The 16,350-nt window shown below is 36.5% G+C and overlaps 1 protein-coding gene across 2 annotated transcripts in view; it reads left to right on the forward strand.

The window, feature by feature from the left end:
- Window positions 1–7,832, forward strand: part of LOC127854060 (cytochrome b-245 heavy chain-like) — a 34,775-nt gene extending 26,943 nt beyond the window's left edge. For both annotated transcript variants that reach the window (XM_052388999.1, XM_052389000.1), the window contains 4 exons: window positions 856–975; window positions 4,335–4,521; window positions 6,004–6,128; window positions 7,543–7,832. In XM_052388999.1, coding sequence (XP_052244959.1) covers window positions 856–975; window positions 4,335–4,521; window positions 6,004–6,128; window positions 7,543–7,663 — 553 coding nt within the window. In that variant the 3' untranslated portion in view covers window positions 7,664–7,832. The remainder of the gene's footprint in view (window positions 1–855; window positions 976–4,334; window positions 4,522–6,003; window positions 6,129–7,542) is intronic.
- The last annotated feature ends 8,518 nt before the right edge of the window (window positions 7,833–16,350 follow it).

Raw genomic sequence — 16,350 nt, forward strand, 5'->3', positions numbered from 1 at the left:
CCAGTCAGTATAGTCATCCTGACCGGAAATAAGAGTTCGTCAAATAAACATTTCAGCATTACATAAGTGCTCACGAAGTTACATAACTTGTTACCATCCTGTGACTGGTTCATTTGCGTAAGCGAAGGAGACCGCACTACCACACCTGGATAGGACAGTTGAGTTCGATAATGGTTTGGATCGGTAAAAAAAACATGGCCGCCAGGGGGGGTCTTTTTCCTTATATTTATATTGTAAAAAAGCTTGTGAACACTCTAGAAGTCACATGTTTTGCCTAATTATCATGAAATTTTGTCAAAACTTTAGTTATGTGGATGTCTCGGACGAGTTTGAAAATGATCATGATCAGTGAAAAAACATGTCCACCAGGGAGTGGGGCAGTTTTCTTTATATGTATATAGTGACAACTTGTGAACAGTCTAGAAGACACATTTTATTCCCAATCTTCATGAAATTTGGACATATCTTGGAAGAGTTAAAAAATGGTTCAGGTCTGTTAAAAAAACATGGCCGCCAAGGGGCCATTTGTTGTTCATTCTTCATGATACTTGGTTAGAACATTTGTTCCATTGATATCTTGGGCTGCAAAGAACAGGTCAATTCTTTTTATCTCAGGTGAGCGACTTTGGGCCTTTCAGGCCCTCTTGTTTAAAAAGTATATGGCTTTTTTGTTGAAATTTTATTTTGTATTAATTTATTGGTATTTTGAGCACCTTACTGGTAATGAAGAGTCTTTCCTTGTTATTGATTGTTACACTTAATGTGTTTCTAATCTCAGATAGAGAAGAGCAAGACTGGTTACAGTGATAATTCATGAACTGTAAGGTGATCATGCAGTCTCATTCTGGTACACAGGGTGGCAGTTGACGGCCCATTTGGTACAGCCACTGAGGACATCTTCTCATATGAGGTGGACGTATTTGTAGCTGCAGGTATAGGAGTGACGCCATTTGCTTCAGTGCTCAAGCACGTCTGGTATGTACAGTGCAACAACTGAAGAACTAGTCAATCACTTGTGTGATAAATAGAGGATATTTGTTCATGTTAGTTTAAGATCGTTTGTTATTTCATGAGTGATCATAGAAAATATATTTTCACGAGTGGTAATCTAAAATTAGAAAAAGTAGTTCCGAAAATTTGTTATTTTCACCGCCGAAAATAACAATTTGTTTATTTTCACTGCTGTTATTTCACTGCAGAAATGTCATATTTTATCATTAGGTTTAAAAGAATTGATCATACCCGTAATTCACCAGTAGACTGCTCATGAACATAGTTTTCTCTTTCTTTCTGATAGTATAAGGCCGGGTGGCCAAGGACTTTAATTATATTGATTGGACTTTGCAGCAATGTGCCATTGTTTGCCATTGAAAAATGAACCCATAGTGGTCAATGCATTGAGGATTGGCAATTACCATCTGGTTATTTGTTGATAAGATTACTGTACTGGAGTGATATTGTTTAGAGCATGAAAGAGCAATGTGCAGTGATGCATGACCTGTCTTGATACTGTGCGGCACACTACACAGTCATCATAACAGGCCATGTCTTTAAAATCTTGGTGACCATGATGTCAGGCAGATGATAATGCCAGAACCACAATTATGTTATAAATTTGTTTCTATATTAGCTTTATGCATCAAGATAGGTTGGTATAAAATGTACCTTCTTGTGAATAGGGCCATCTTGCTCCATGCAACATCTGCTAACTCTTTCTACATATTTGCTTTGTGTGGTATGTGCTCAATCGGCTCCTGGAGAGCTATGGAAAATACTTCTTATTGTTGAACATATGGAATGTATGTGCCTGGTTTATTGGTTCCTTTTCTTTAAGTAAAGCAGAATAAGTTTAATGTTCTGCTTCTTCACTTCATTATTGAAAACAATAATTACAATAATCTAGCATGTGTTATTTCATTACCAAAACAACTCTACATATTGTCAATGTTGAGTGCTTCAATATGTGTTCATATGAAAGTTGTCAATATATTTAGTGGACCTATCTGTTGTGGGCTGCAAGGGTTTTTGTCCACAGCATGGGAGGCTTGTACAACTCTGTCAATTAACTCTAGATCTTAGTGATGTAGACTGCATCAATAACTACAAAATCATTTTTGTCTAAATTCTTTCAAAATATCTTTTTTCTTGTAACTTGCATATGTATAAATGTATATGTATGTGCATGGAACGAGGTCTTAAAATATTTTTCAAACAGATCTTTTTGTAGGTAAATAATCTTGAACTTGCACACTTAACTCCACATGAAATCTATTTACAATGACGTGCATGTAACGATTTATTATGCCCCCTTTGAAGAAGAGGGGGTATATCGCTTTGCACATGTCGGTCGGTCGGTCGTTCTGTCGGTCGGTCTGTCTGTCGGTCGGTCGGTCCGTCCACCAGGTGGTTTCCGGATGATAACTCAAGAATGCTTAGTTCTAGGATCATGAAACTTCATAGGTACATTGATCATGACTCGCAGATGACCCCTATTGATTTTGAGGTCACTAGGTCAAAGGTCAAGGTCATGGTGACCCGAAATAGTAAAATGGTTTTCAGATGATAATTCAAGAACGCTTATGCCTAGGATCATGAAACTTGATAGGTAGATTGATCATGATTCGCAGATGACCCCTATAAATTTTCAGGTCACTAGGTCAAAGGTCAAGGTCATGGTGACCCGAAATAGTAAAATGGTTTCCAGATAATAACTCAAGAACGCTTATGCCTAGGATCATGAAACTTGATAGGTACATTGATCATGACACGCAGATGACCCCTATTGATTTTGAGGTCACTAGGTCAAAGGTCAAGGTCACGGTGACCCGAAATAGTAAAAGGGTTTCCGGATGATAACTCAAGAACGCTTATGCCTAGGATCATGAAACTTGATAGGTAGATTGATCATGACAAGCAGATGACCCCTATTGATTTTCAGGTCACTAGGTCAAAGGTCAAGGTCACAGTGACCTGAAATAGTAAAATAGTTTCCAGATGATAACTCAAGAACGCTTATGCCTAGGATCATGAAACTTGATAGGTAGATTGACCATGACTCGCAGATGACCCCTATTGATTTTCAGGTCACTAGGTCAGAGGTCAAGGTCATGGTGACCCGAAATAGTTAAATGGTTTCCGGATGATAACTCAAGAACGCTTATGCCTAGGATCATAAAACTTGATAGGTAGTTTGATCATGACTCGCAGATGACCCCTATTGATTTTCAGGTCACTAGTTCAAAGGTCAAGGTCACGGTGACCCGAAATAGTAAAATGGTTTCCGGATGATAACTCAAGAACGCTTGTGCCTAGGATCATGAAACTTCATAGGTACATTGATCATGACTGGCAGATGACCCCTATTGATTTTCAGGTCAAAGGTCAAGGTCACGGTGACCTGAAATAGTAAAATGGTTTCTGGATGATAACTCAAGAATGCTTATGCCTAGGATAATGAATCTTGATAGGTAGATTGATCTAACTCGCAGATGACCCCTATTGATTTTGAGGTCACTCGGTCAAAGGTCAAGGTCACAGTGACCTGAAATAGTAAAATGGTTTCCGGATGATAACTCAAGAACGCTTATGTCTAGGATCATGAAACTTGATAGGTACATTGATCATGACTGGCAGATGACCTCTATTGATTTTCAGGTCACTAGGTCAAAGGTCAAGGTCACAGTGACCCGAAATAGTAAAATGGTTTCCCGATGATAACTCAAGAAAGCTTATGGCTAGGATCATGAAACTTCATAGGTACATTGATCATGACTTGCAGATGACCCCTATTGATTTTCAGGTCACTAGGTCAAAGGTCAAGGTCACAGTGACAAACAGCCCTTGTCATATATATGCTAAATAAGAGCAGTACATGCAATTGAGAGATCATATCTTATTATCCCCCGCCAAAGGCGAAGGGATATTGTTTTGGCGTTGTCCGTCCTTCCGTCCGTCTTTCCATCCTTCCGTCATCCGTCTGGCACTTTTGTGTCCGGAGCCATATCCTGGAAGTTCTTTGGCGGATTTCATTGAAACTTGGTATGAGTACATGTATATATATGGATAAGAGGATGATGCATGCCAAATGGCATTGTACACCATCTGTTATTAACGGAGTTATGGCCCTTTGTATCTTAAAAAAATGCTTTTTTCAGTGTCAAATATAACACTTTTGTGTCCAGAAGCAGATTGGCGGGGGATATCAATTTAACGAATAAGCTTGTTGTATAACGACATAGGTATGTAATCTGTCTTGTAATAACACCTTAAACTGAATAATGACCGAAGTGAGTATCCTAGAATTATAATGTTGCTATGTAATAATTGCTGTGCAGGTCCAGGAAGCAGGAGGGAGACTCGAAGCTGAAGCACGTGTATTTCTACTGGATCTGCGCGGAGATGAATGCCTTTGAGTGGATGCATGACCTGCTGCGTTTCTATGACAAGCAGATGGTGGACGCAGACCACAGAGACTTTCTCAAGTACTTTGTGTATCTCACACGTGGCTGGGACATGAACATGGTAGGCACAGGGGTGGACACATTGATATTTTATCAAAACCTTCTAGTGTATTGGACTTTTAGTATTAAGTTTTTAGCTCACCTGATTGCTCAAGTGAGCTTTTGTGACCAGTCTTTGTCCGTCGTCTGTTCGTCCGTTGTCTGTCCATCCGTCGTCCGTCCGTCCACATTTGTTTGTAAACACTCTAGAGGCCACATTTATTGTCCGATCTTTATGAAACTTGGTCAGAAGCTTTGTCCCAATGAAATCTCGGTCGGGTTAGAAACTGGGTCAAAAACTAGGTCACTAGGTCAAAAAAAAGAAAACACTTGTAAACACTGTAGAAGTCACATTTCATGCCCAATCTTCATGTAACTTTTTCAAAATGTTTGTCTTAATGATATGTTGGTTGAGTTCAAAAGTGGTTCCGGTCCGTTGAAAAACATGGCTTCCAGTGGGCGGGGCAGTTTTCCTTATTTGGCTATAGAGAAACCTTGTTAACACTCTAGAAGTCACAATTTTTACCCAATCATCATGAAAGTTGGTCAAAACATTGGTTTTATTGATATCTCGGACAAGTTTGAAAATGGTCCAGATTGGTGAAAAAACATGGCCACCAGTGGACGGGGCATTTTTCTCTATATGTATATAGTGAAAACATGTGAACACTCTAGAAGTCACATTTTTGGCCCAATTTTCATGAAATTTGGTCAGAACATTTGTTTCAATGATATGAGAGTTGAGTTTGAAAATGGTTCCGGTCAGTTGAATAACATGGCTGCCGGAGGGGGGGGGGGGGGCAGTTTTCTCATATTTATATAGTAAAAAAAGCTTTTGAACACTCTAGAAGTCACATTTTTTGCCCAATCATCATGAAACTTGGTGAAAAGATTGGTTTTATATATATCAAATAATGAATGCCATAATTATTGCCTTTAGATTGTCCAAATTTTCATTATATTATACAAAATCTTTGTAAACACTCTAGAGGTCACAATTTGTTTCAGATTTTATGAATCTTGGTCATAATATTAATCTTTGTAAGCAAAGTTTGATGTTTGGTAAGGGGGGTCAACTCAAAATATAGGTCACCAGGTCAAATCATACAAAAACAAAATCACTCCATATGCCAGAGTTTTGGTTCAATAATGATGAAACTTTACCAGGATGTTTGTTTGGACAATATCTAGGTCAAGTTTGATGTTTGGTAAAGATTGAATGAACCGACTCCTCTCAGGTGAGCAAACTAGAGCCATCTTGGCCCTATTGTCCTAGTATAGCTTCAGGGGAATTTTACATTTAAGATGTTGGAAAATAACAAAGATGTAATTGCTTTCCTAGCAAATAATTGCATATTGTTTGTGGATCAGTACTTCTATACATTCCTTACATACATCAAACATTCTTTCGGATTTTCCACTGTATTGCTAAATTCCATACTATCGCACTTTATTTACAACTTGCGGGTGTAGTGTACAGTTTGCTTGTCCCATATGCCTACAGGCAAAGTCCATTGTGAAGCATGATGAAGACGTCTATGACTCGGTGACCGGTTTGCATCAGAAGACGCACTTTGGTCGCCCCAACTGGGATCTCATCCTGCCCAAGATTGCACAGGATCATAAAGGGTAAGTAACAGGTTGCCCCAATTGGGATCTCATCTTGTCCAAGATTGCACTGGATCACAAGGGGTAAGTAACAGGTTGCCCCTATTGGGATCTCATCTTGTCCAAGATTGCTCTGGATCACAAGGGGTAAGTAACAGGTTGCCCTAATAGGGATCTCATCTTGTCCAAGATTGCACAGGATCATAAAGGGTAAGTAACAGGTTGCCCCAATTAGGATCTCATCCTGCCCAAGATTGCACAGAATCATTAAGGGTAAGTAACAGGTTGCCCCAACTGGGATCTCATCCTGTCAAAGATTGCATTGGATCACAAGGGATTAGTAACAGGTTTCCCCAACTGGGATCTCATCCTGCCCAAGATTGCACAGGATCATAAAGGGGTAAGTCACAGGTTGCCCCAACTGGGATCTCATCCTGTCCAAGATTGCTCTGGATCACAAGGGATTAGAAACAGGTTGCCCCAATTGGGATCTCATCCTGTCAAAGATTGCACAGGATCACAAGGGGTAAGTAACAGGTTGCCCCAACTAGGATCTCATCCTGCCCAAGATTGCACTGGATCACAAGGGGTAAGTAACAGATTGCCCCAACTAGGATCTCATCCCTGCCCAAGATTGCATTGGATCACAAAGGGTAAGTAGCAAGTGATCCTTTGTAATGATTGTTCCCATTACGCCCGAGATCAAAGCTTGTTTACTACTAAAATTAACTGCCTTGACCCTATGGCCAGTAGCAGGGGCTTATGTTAGGATTTAGCTTCCACTTCCCTAGAGGGCTAGTTATTTGCATATCTTCTTGTTGCCAGTGGAAAAAGACACACACACAACAACATGTCACTTATTGTTTTTTATGATTATTATTTAAATCAGATCTATTTTCGTTAAGAACAACATGTGACATGCTACATTACTTCTTTATGCTTTCATATAATCAGGGAGTCCTTGAGATTTGCCCTTGAGGCGCTGAAACTTTGTGAACACATATTAACCAGCATGTGAACAAGTGCAACTCCGTATTTTGGTTAGCAGGTTTTGGGGGATTTGTGGCCCCTTTTTATAAATGCAACAAAAATATTTTTTACTTGTGAGGTGCATAATCGAGCCAAAACTTTACAAATGTATTGAACAGCATATGCACTTGATGTAAGTTGAATCTTCAGACAAAAGCAGAATGTGGGGTAATTGTGTCTTTAACACTATCTTGCTATGACTAAGTTAAAGCATTTTACAGAAATAATTAAGAAATTTGCTATGGCACTCTGATTATTGACTTGTCCTACTGGCAAACTACTTATGAGAATCATTTGGATCCAGAAATGTAAATCAGACTTAGACAGGTAAACATTATCAAAACGTAATAATAAATCTTTCCCAAATATTATTGGAACACAATTATGATGCTCATGTCACTTTCAGGAAGAAGATAGGGGTGTTTTTTTGTGGACCAAGTGCACTGTCAAGCGTCCTTCATAAGGCCTGCAACCAGTATTCCTCATTAGAGGGGGCCAAGTTTTACTACAACAAGGAAAACTTCTAGTCTGGCTTCTCTACCAAGAACAACTTATAGCCTTACTATACAATGGCTGTATATATTTTCCTTTTAAACTTTAAAATATGTTATAAATGTCAAGAGGGATTACAGTTATGATCGTATTGCTTTGTGTAACCAATTGCAAGACAGCATGGGCTTTGCATTGTTCCCATTGAATAGTTATAAAATAATTATGAGTAAATAATAATATAATACATATCTGTAAAATATAATAAATAATTTAATAAAAATAGTCTGTCTTTTTTAGCTCACCTGAGTTCAACTTGCTCATGGTGAGCTGTTGTGATCGCCTTTAATCAATTGTGTGTATTGGGCCGTCTGCGATGCCTCTTCCATCGTCAACTTTTACCTTGTGGACACACTAGAGGCCACATTTATTGTTCAATCTTCATTAAAGTTTGTCAGAACATGTGTCCCAATGATATCTTGGGCAAGTTTGAAAAAGGTTTAGGTTGTTTGAAAAAATGGCAGCCAGGGGGCTGGGCAGTTTTCCTTGTATGGCTGTAGTAAAACTGTGTAACCACTTTAGAGTTATTGTCGAATCTTCATAAAACTTAGTTAGAAAAGTTGTTCTTATGATATCTTGGAAAAGTTCAACAATTGTTTTGGTCTGCTGGAAAACATTGGCACCAGTGAATGGGGCATTTTCCCTTTTTGGCTATAAACTTGTTGACAATCTAAAAGTCACATTTTTCCCAATGAAATGTCGGCTGGGATTGAAATAGGGTCATGTAATCTCATATAGTAGGTCACTCAGTCAAAAAAACAAACAACATGTTAATAATCTAAAAGTATTTTTTTTTACGTATCTTCATGATTCAGCTCGCACTTTCTCAAAATAGTCTATTTTCTTTGGATTTCAGGTGAGCGTCTTGGGGCCCATGGCCTTATTTTAATATTTATTATTATTTAATTTAAATTATTTAAGCCTGCTCAACATGTGTACCATCTTTAAATTTCTTCTCATGAAAGGTCACTATTTTGTTTTATTCATGTTTGTGGAAATTGTTAATGAGAGTGTAATTTGTTGTTCCAAACAAAGTCAACAACAAGCAGTTACAAACCTCTTGTGAAAACAGTTGTATGGTCACCTTATATTAAATGATGACAAATCAATTCATTCCAGTGTTACTGTCATTTCATGCATCATTTATTTCAGTAATATCAGTTATTTCTTTGTATTTTTGTTGATGGGTCATTAAACAACTGGTAGTATTCAAGTTCTTATACATTGACATTTACCGTTATGAGTTGTGTATTGGCCAGTAAATATTGATCATGTGATTTTTTTTTTGATTCTTAAGTGATGTGGTAAATATTTGATTAATCAAAATCAGATACATGAGAATTTAAATTACAAATACATGTATATACTAGAATTGAAATCAGAACTTTATTTAAGAATGTATGAATCTATATAACATTGAAATGAGATTTATGTTCAGGGTTCCCAGCCAACCTGGAAATCAGGGAAAACCTGGACAAAGACTTTCACTTTTTCCGGTCAGGGAAAAGTCAGGGAATAAGGGTAAAGTTTCTGAAATCAGGGAAAAATCTCGGAATTTTGTTTGGTCAGACTTTCCTGACTTGTGTCCAAAGTCCAAACAATTAAAACAGCAAATCAATTCCTCTGCATGGGGATGGTGGCTTTGTAGTATACATGTAGCTTAGTTTTGCCTGCAACTGCTTTTTATTGAGGGTGTCTAAAACAAGAAATAGGTCGAAATTATGATCCTGGAATTTTATTTTCCATCAGGGAAATATCAGGGAATAATCAGGGAATTTTGTTCATACAAAAAGCTGGGAACCCTGATGTTTAAAAATTGGAGTATACTAAGTATAGAATTCCCTTCTGTATTTAAGAATTAAATCTACATTTAAGAGTAGATATCTGACATATATTTAGAAGTTGAAATCTTTAATTAAAAAAAAAACTGCAGTTTTTCAACATACTTTGTTTTTTAAAATATTTCACCATGTTTTATTTGATTTTTGTTTATTGTCTTAACAAAGATGAAAACTTCTAGTTATATACTTTATTGTTGTTGTCAATCTCATTATAATATATAATGTTTTATAATCGTTGTTGCTCAAATATTTGACAGGTATTGTGACCAATGACTGGCTTGCTAACTTTGTGCTAACATAGCCCGTTTGTTTTATTAAAAACAAAAACCTCTTACATAAATTAATGCAATAAGGCTGCATTAAAATATTGAAATTCTTCCATTTTGTTTCCAAAATTAAATTGTTTTTTTAAGAAGGCAAATTTACCTACTCATATGCCAAATTATACAACTGCAATTATAACAATGTTTTGATGAATCAGCGTTTAATTGATATTTTCATGTTATTTCTAGTCATGCTGTTAAGACATATCAGACAGTTTATATGTTAACATTTTATGCCCCCTTCAAAGAAGAGGGGTTAAATTGTTTTTGGCCTGTCTGTCATTGTATGTGTGTGTCTGTCCCAAAACTTTAACCTTTGTCAAAACTTTTTCAATATTGAATATAGCAACTTGATATTTGGCATGCATGTGTAACTCATGGAGCTGCACATTTAGAGTGGTGACAGGTCAAAGTCATCCTTCAAGATCAAAGGTCAAATATATGGGGGGGGGGGGGGCATAGTGTTTCACAAACACATCACTTGTTTCCTTTAAAAAGGATGTGTTGCCTGTGTTATTAAGAATTGTATTGATTTAAGGTCCTTGCAGGTGAGTTGTTGCTGTGAATCGTGCTTTCCAAAGTTAGAAACTGGTAAACTATACAAAAATTGGCTGGTCCAAATTATTGTATATTTAGTATGCATAATACACAATTCTTATGGTGATAGCTGTAGTGCTTTTTGTGTGACAGTTTGTTTACAGAATGCCAGAGACGCAACATTTTCACAACTTAGTGAGTCTTTTATTGATTTTTATTGATATTGAGTTTATTTTTACTTTATTATGCCCCCCTTCGAAGAAGAGGGGGTATATTGTTTTGCACATGTCGGTCCATCCGTATGTCCACCAGATGGTTTCCGGATGATAACTCAAGAACGCTTAGGCCTAGGATCATCAAACTGCATAGGTACATTGATCATGACTCGCAGATGACCCCTATTGATTTTGAGGTCACTAGGTCAAAGGTCAAGGTCACGGTGACCAGAAATAGTAAAATGGTTTCCGGATGATAACTCAAGAACGCTTATGCCTAGGATCATGAAACTTCATAGGTACATTGATCATAACTCGCAGATGACCCCTATTGATTTTCGGGTCACTAAGTCAAAGGTCAAGGTCACAGTGACCCGAATTAGTGAAATGGTTTCCGGATGATAACTCAAGAACGCTTATGCCTAGGATCATGAAACTTCATAGGTACATTGATCATGACTGGCAGATGGCCTCTATTGATTTTCAGGTCACTAGGTCAAAGGTCAAGGTCACGGTGACCCGAAATAGTAAAATGGTTTCGGGATGATAACTCAAGAACGCATAGGCTTAGGATCATGAAACTTCATAGGTACATTGATCATGACTCGCAGATGACCCCTATTGATTTTCAATCCACTAGGTCAAAGGTCAAGGTGACCCGAAATATTAAAATGGTTTCAGGATGATAACTCAAGAACGCTTATGCCTAGGGTCATGAAACTTCATAGGTACATTGATCATGACTCACAGATGACCCCTATTGATTTTCAGGTCACTAGGTCAAAGGTCAAGGTCACAGTGACTTGACACAGTAAAATGGTTCTGGATGATAACTCAAGAACGCTTACGCCTAGGATCATGAAACTTCATTGGTACATTGGTCATGACTCACAGATGACCCCTATTGATTTTCAGGTCACTAGGTCAAAGGTCAAGGTCACAGTGCCAAAAAACGTATTCACACAATGGCTGCCACTACAACTGACAGCCCATATGGGGGGCATGCATGTTTTACAAACAGCCCTTGTTAAGTTTGTTGTTTGCAATATTGTTTACACTGGCATAATAACATTGAGAGATACAATTATATTGTATAAGCAAATACTCATAATATATAACAAAAGACAGTTTTGTGTTACTCTTACTTGAGTTAGATAAGAAGTATGTGCTTTTAAAAGTTTTTTTCAACTATTTTAGAATGTATAATGTGTAGAATCCTTTGTAATAAATAATCATCGGACAATCTACATTACAACAATGGTTGAACAGTTTCTGCATGATAATAAATCTTGTGGAAATTGCTCAAAATGAATACAAAAACAGAACCAAATATTTGGTAATCATAGCATGTTTGCTTTTGTAGATACAGCTACAGAATTATCATATCGCACAAACGTGTAACAATGTTTTATTCTCTACATTTTCACACATAGTACGCGTGTGCCATGTTGTAATCCATGTTTTACTTGTTAATGTTATAATCATTTTAATGTTAAAATACAAATGGAAGCAGATTGATTAAGGCTGAATTAACTACCCAACAAAGTATTGTACAACGTTACAAATAATAATGTCTACACGCTGAATGAGTTGATGCATGTGGTATAATGTCTCCTTTAACCCTTTGCATGCTGGGAAATTTGTCGTCTGCAAAAATGTCGTCTGCTGAATTTCTAAAACTTGCATTTTCTTTGATTTTTTTCAAAGAATACTATCAGAATAGCAAACAGTTTGGATCCTGATGAGATCCAAACTGATGGATCCAAACTGTTTGCAAAGGCCTTCAAAATTCGGTTCCAGCACTGAAAGGGTTAACTTGGTCCATTATCAAACTTTTTTCTGTACTTATACATATCATTATGATGTATTTACTGCTTTTGCAACTGTTGTATTATATTTTTCAAAGTTTAAATTAATATATATCTTGAATAAATTTACCAGAATCATGTTTATCAGTCCCTAAGAAAGTCCTCTTAGTAATCTTAATTATGATAAAAGGTGCTAATCTACAGGCAAACGCTTATTTGATAGCCATGTATTGAAATAAAACATAAGCTGTCAGGACGTTATTGTTCACAAAAACATTGTAATGCTTTTAATATGAAACAGCATAGAAGCTTGCTTATGCCTGTTCTATTGGGCTTAAATTCCAATAAACTTGCCAGTCTCATGCAATTTTGTACTCGAGATAAATTTTTGATGGACCATATCTTACAATATTTTTTCCAGGACCTCATAAAGTTTTACAGGCTTTGTCCAATCGTGAAGAGACTTTGCTGTATATTCATATTTTATAATCTTATTTATAAAAAAGGAACAAATCAGCATTATGTGTAAACCATGTATAAAATTTTTTTATTATTTTGCCATAAGATCTTTTTTGTATATACGAAGAATTATATAGCATATATGCATTCTTAAATAATAAAGGAAACTATTTTATTTTATTGTCATTATCTAAATATGTATTCTTTAATAATAAAGGAAACTATTGTACTTTATTGTCATTATCTAAATGCAAGGGCTAAAAGTGATGCATTGGTGATGCTGTCTGTTCCTCATGTATAATAATTATGGATCATAACAACCCTACATCTAATGCATTATTGTCCCCTACCGGTGAAACCGGAGGGAACTTTTGGTTTGCACTCCGTCTGTAAGTCGCTCACACTTTTCTGGATCCTTCGATAACTTTAAAAGTTCTTCATATTTTTTCATTAAACTTGAAACCTGGATAGATGGCAATATGGATTATGCACGTCATTTCATTTTGTTCCTACGTCAAGAATTCTGGTTGCTATGGCAACAAATATATATAAAAAATACTGACAATAGTGGAGTTTCACCGGTAGGGGACCATTTTGCTTGGCAATCTCATGTTCAATATGTCCCTATGTATAAATTATGTACAAAGGGCACCTGCGGGTAGTTTCTCCACAGTTAATTTCTGTTTAATATACATCTTGATTTATTGTCAATGAAGCAAGAAGGCCAACAAGCCCCAGGTTGCTCTCCTGGGTATTATTCATGTTCAATATGTGCATTAAAATACTTACTTTGCTTCACTCATTTTCTTCTTTTGTGCTTCCGCTTAAAAACTTATTTTGCATATAGTCAAGTAGTACAATGCTAATCACACCAATATAACGCAAGTTTGAGTCCCAACATTGAAAGTTGTTTTAATTCAGAATTTATATTGTTTTATTTGTTGTGGACATTGTATTTTTTATCTGTAAATATATATCTCACTCTTCTGTTATTGATTTTCTTTGTTTGACCTTTAAGCATTTAAAAAAAAAGCACCTAATAATTAATCAAAATTAATTAAATAGTCCAGGGCTCGGCCGTGAGGGCGACGTGGGCGACATCTTCGCCCAGGACATAATAATGTCGCCCTTAAATTACATGAAGGAGAAGTTGACTTCGCCTTCTTTTTTTACAACATCGACGTGTTTTTCTCTCAACTTTTTCATCTAAAAATTCTCTATTTTCACATGTCATAAAGTCACCGATGACGCTTGTTATGTTATCAGTTTATTTTCACAGCAAAAGATCGACTGCTGTGAAAGCTTATCCAGGCAACTAGCATACATGGGAATTCACTCCAAACAATAACGATTTAGATCAAAAGATCATAGCGAGTGTCATTTCGCCGACAGTTTGGATAGTTTTCTGTTCTGCAAGCCCAATTAGTACACGCCTTGCAGGCGGAGTTAAGCGGTACATTAACATCGATAGTTACCAATGAGAACGCGCGCATTGTATATACATATACAGTAGTTTACCTGAGTGATGAAATGACGTCGTTATAGACATGTATTTACGCTCAAAAAAGTTTACACGCGCAACACATTCCCAACAGTAAATATGAATACGATGTATTCTAGTATGTTCTACTGTTTACTTGTTTCGTGTTTCAAAACTCATAAACACTAATTATCCATCGATGTGCAATTTATTTTGTCAGACATTAATTCATAACCATATAAACGAAAACTAACAACCCACACGTGCAAACTGTAGTGCTAATTTCCATAATTTTATCTACCATATCCATACGTAAACGACTTTATTTTATATCCCGCAACCTCTTTGCGCGTGCTGTAAGTTGTCTAATGATTACGTGATAATTGATTGACCATTCCATAATTACAGGTTTTTGGCAGACGGCACGGTTAAAGAAAGTCGGAAAACTTATTAAAGAAAAACAAAATTGATCAAAGGTCTATTAATTACGTAGATCCACTACTGTAAAAGTCCAGCGAGATTTGTCAGTTTGTTAATCCACCGATAATTACGAGTAACACCAATCTTATATAAACTGGAATAACAGTTCATTTTTATACTGACAAGTCCCAATACTACACAATAGACATTGAGAAAACACATTTCCTCGATTAGATATAAATTATCCGAGTAGAATAAAATTGCTACGTCATGACTCATGACCTTCGACATTGCAAATGGCAGATGTATTATAACATTAAACCCGCATTCAATTCAAAGCTGGCGATTCAAATTACAAGTAATGGTGATTCAATAATGGAGAAAGCATTAACTGGATTTAACAAACATGTACGTGTAATAAGGTTTGTTAAACCAGATAACAACATGGAAAATTTGGATTATTAAATGAAACAGGTAAGGCATTCTCAAGTGTACATATTTCGGATATGTATACAATTCGGATAAACAGTAATAGATATAGTATATGTCCCATGCATTAAGATTATGTTTTGTTAAGACTCGTTTTTACCACAATTTGGTGATTTCATGACGCGAAGAATTTCCAATGGCATTGGTACCGGACCTGTTCCCAATGGGGTGAAAAAAATCACTGAATAATTATCATGTACATTATGATGTAAATAGGGTTTTGATTGTCATTGCATTATTAAAGTACTGTTTATTTTTATGATGCACATGGAAATCATGTTTTATTTGTATGAATTGATTTATGTGACTTAATATGTAAGGATTTCTTGAATTTGAAAATAGTATTTGTTTGTCATTGATGATGATACTAAGGCTTGGTGTAATGAGGGGTATAAAACAAGCGAAAATTTTATTAAACGCCGAACAAAAATCACTTCTCCTTCTAGTGGCCTCACTTCTCCCTAATTTCAGCTCAGGGAGAAGTCACTTCTCCCTCAAGTTTGAACCTAGGCTGAGCCCTGAATAGTTATTTTCATTTACGTCTGCCATGTCTATTGCTGTATAGCTATTTTTCATACCATTCACACATGATGAAGAATACCCATTACTGTACAATATTGAAAACATTAAACAAACAAGAGCACCGCATAACGGGTGCCATGCTCGGCTGCAGTTTTGAATTAATGAAAGCATGTCATAATTTTTTTTTAAGAGGTCACAGTGACCTTGACCTTTGACCTAGTGACCCAAAAATGGGTGTGGCATGTAGAACTCATCAAGGTGAAGCTACATATGAAGTTTCAAAGTTGTGGGTTGAAGCACTTTGATTTTAGAGCCAATGTTCAAAACCTTAACAAAATGTTAAGGTTTTAGCACGACGCGGACGGCGGATGTCGGACGACAAGCCGGCTATGACAATACCTCGCGTTTCTCCGAAAACAGCCGAGCTAAAAATAACATTAAAAACAGTATTGTCTGCCGAGACAGGTAATTTAAATGTGTTTGTATGTCCAAGTTTATGAGGGCCTTTAATGTCGGAGGGTGAATTATGTATTTATATATTTAGGCAGTTGTGCTTATCCGAGATATTACA

This window comes from Dreissena polymorpha, chromosome 12 (genome assembly GCF_020536995.1).
Source record: "Dreissena polymorpha isolate Duluth1 chromosome 12, UMN_Dpol_1.0, whole genome shotgun sequence".
Classification (NCBI taxonomy): domain Eukaryota; kingdom Metazoa; phylum Mollusca; class Bivalvia; order Myida; family Dreissenidae; genus Dreissena; species Dreissena polymorpha.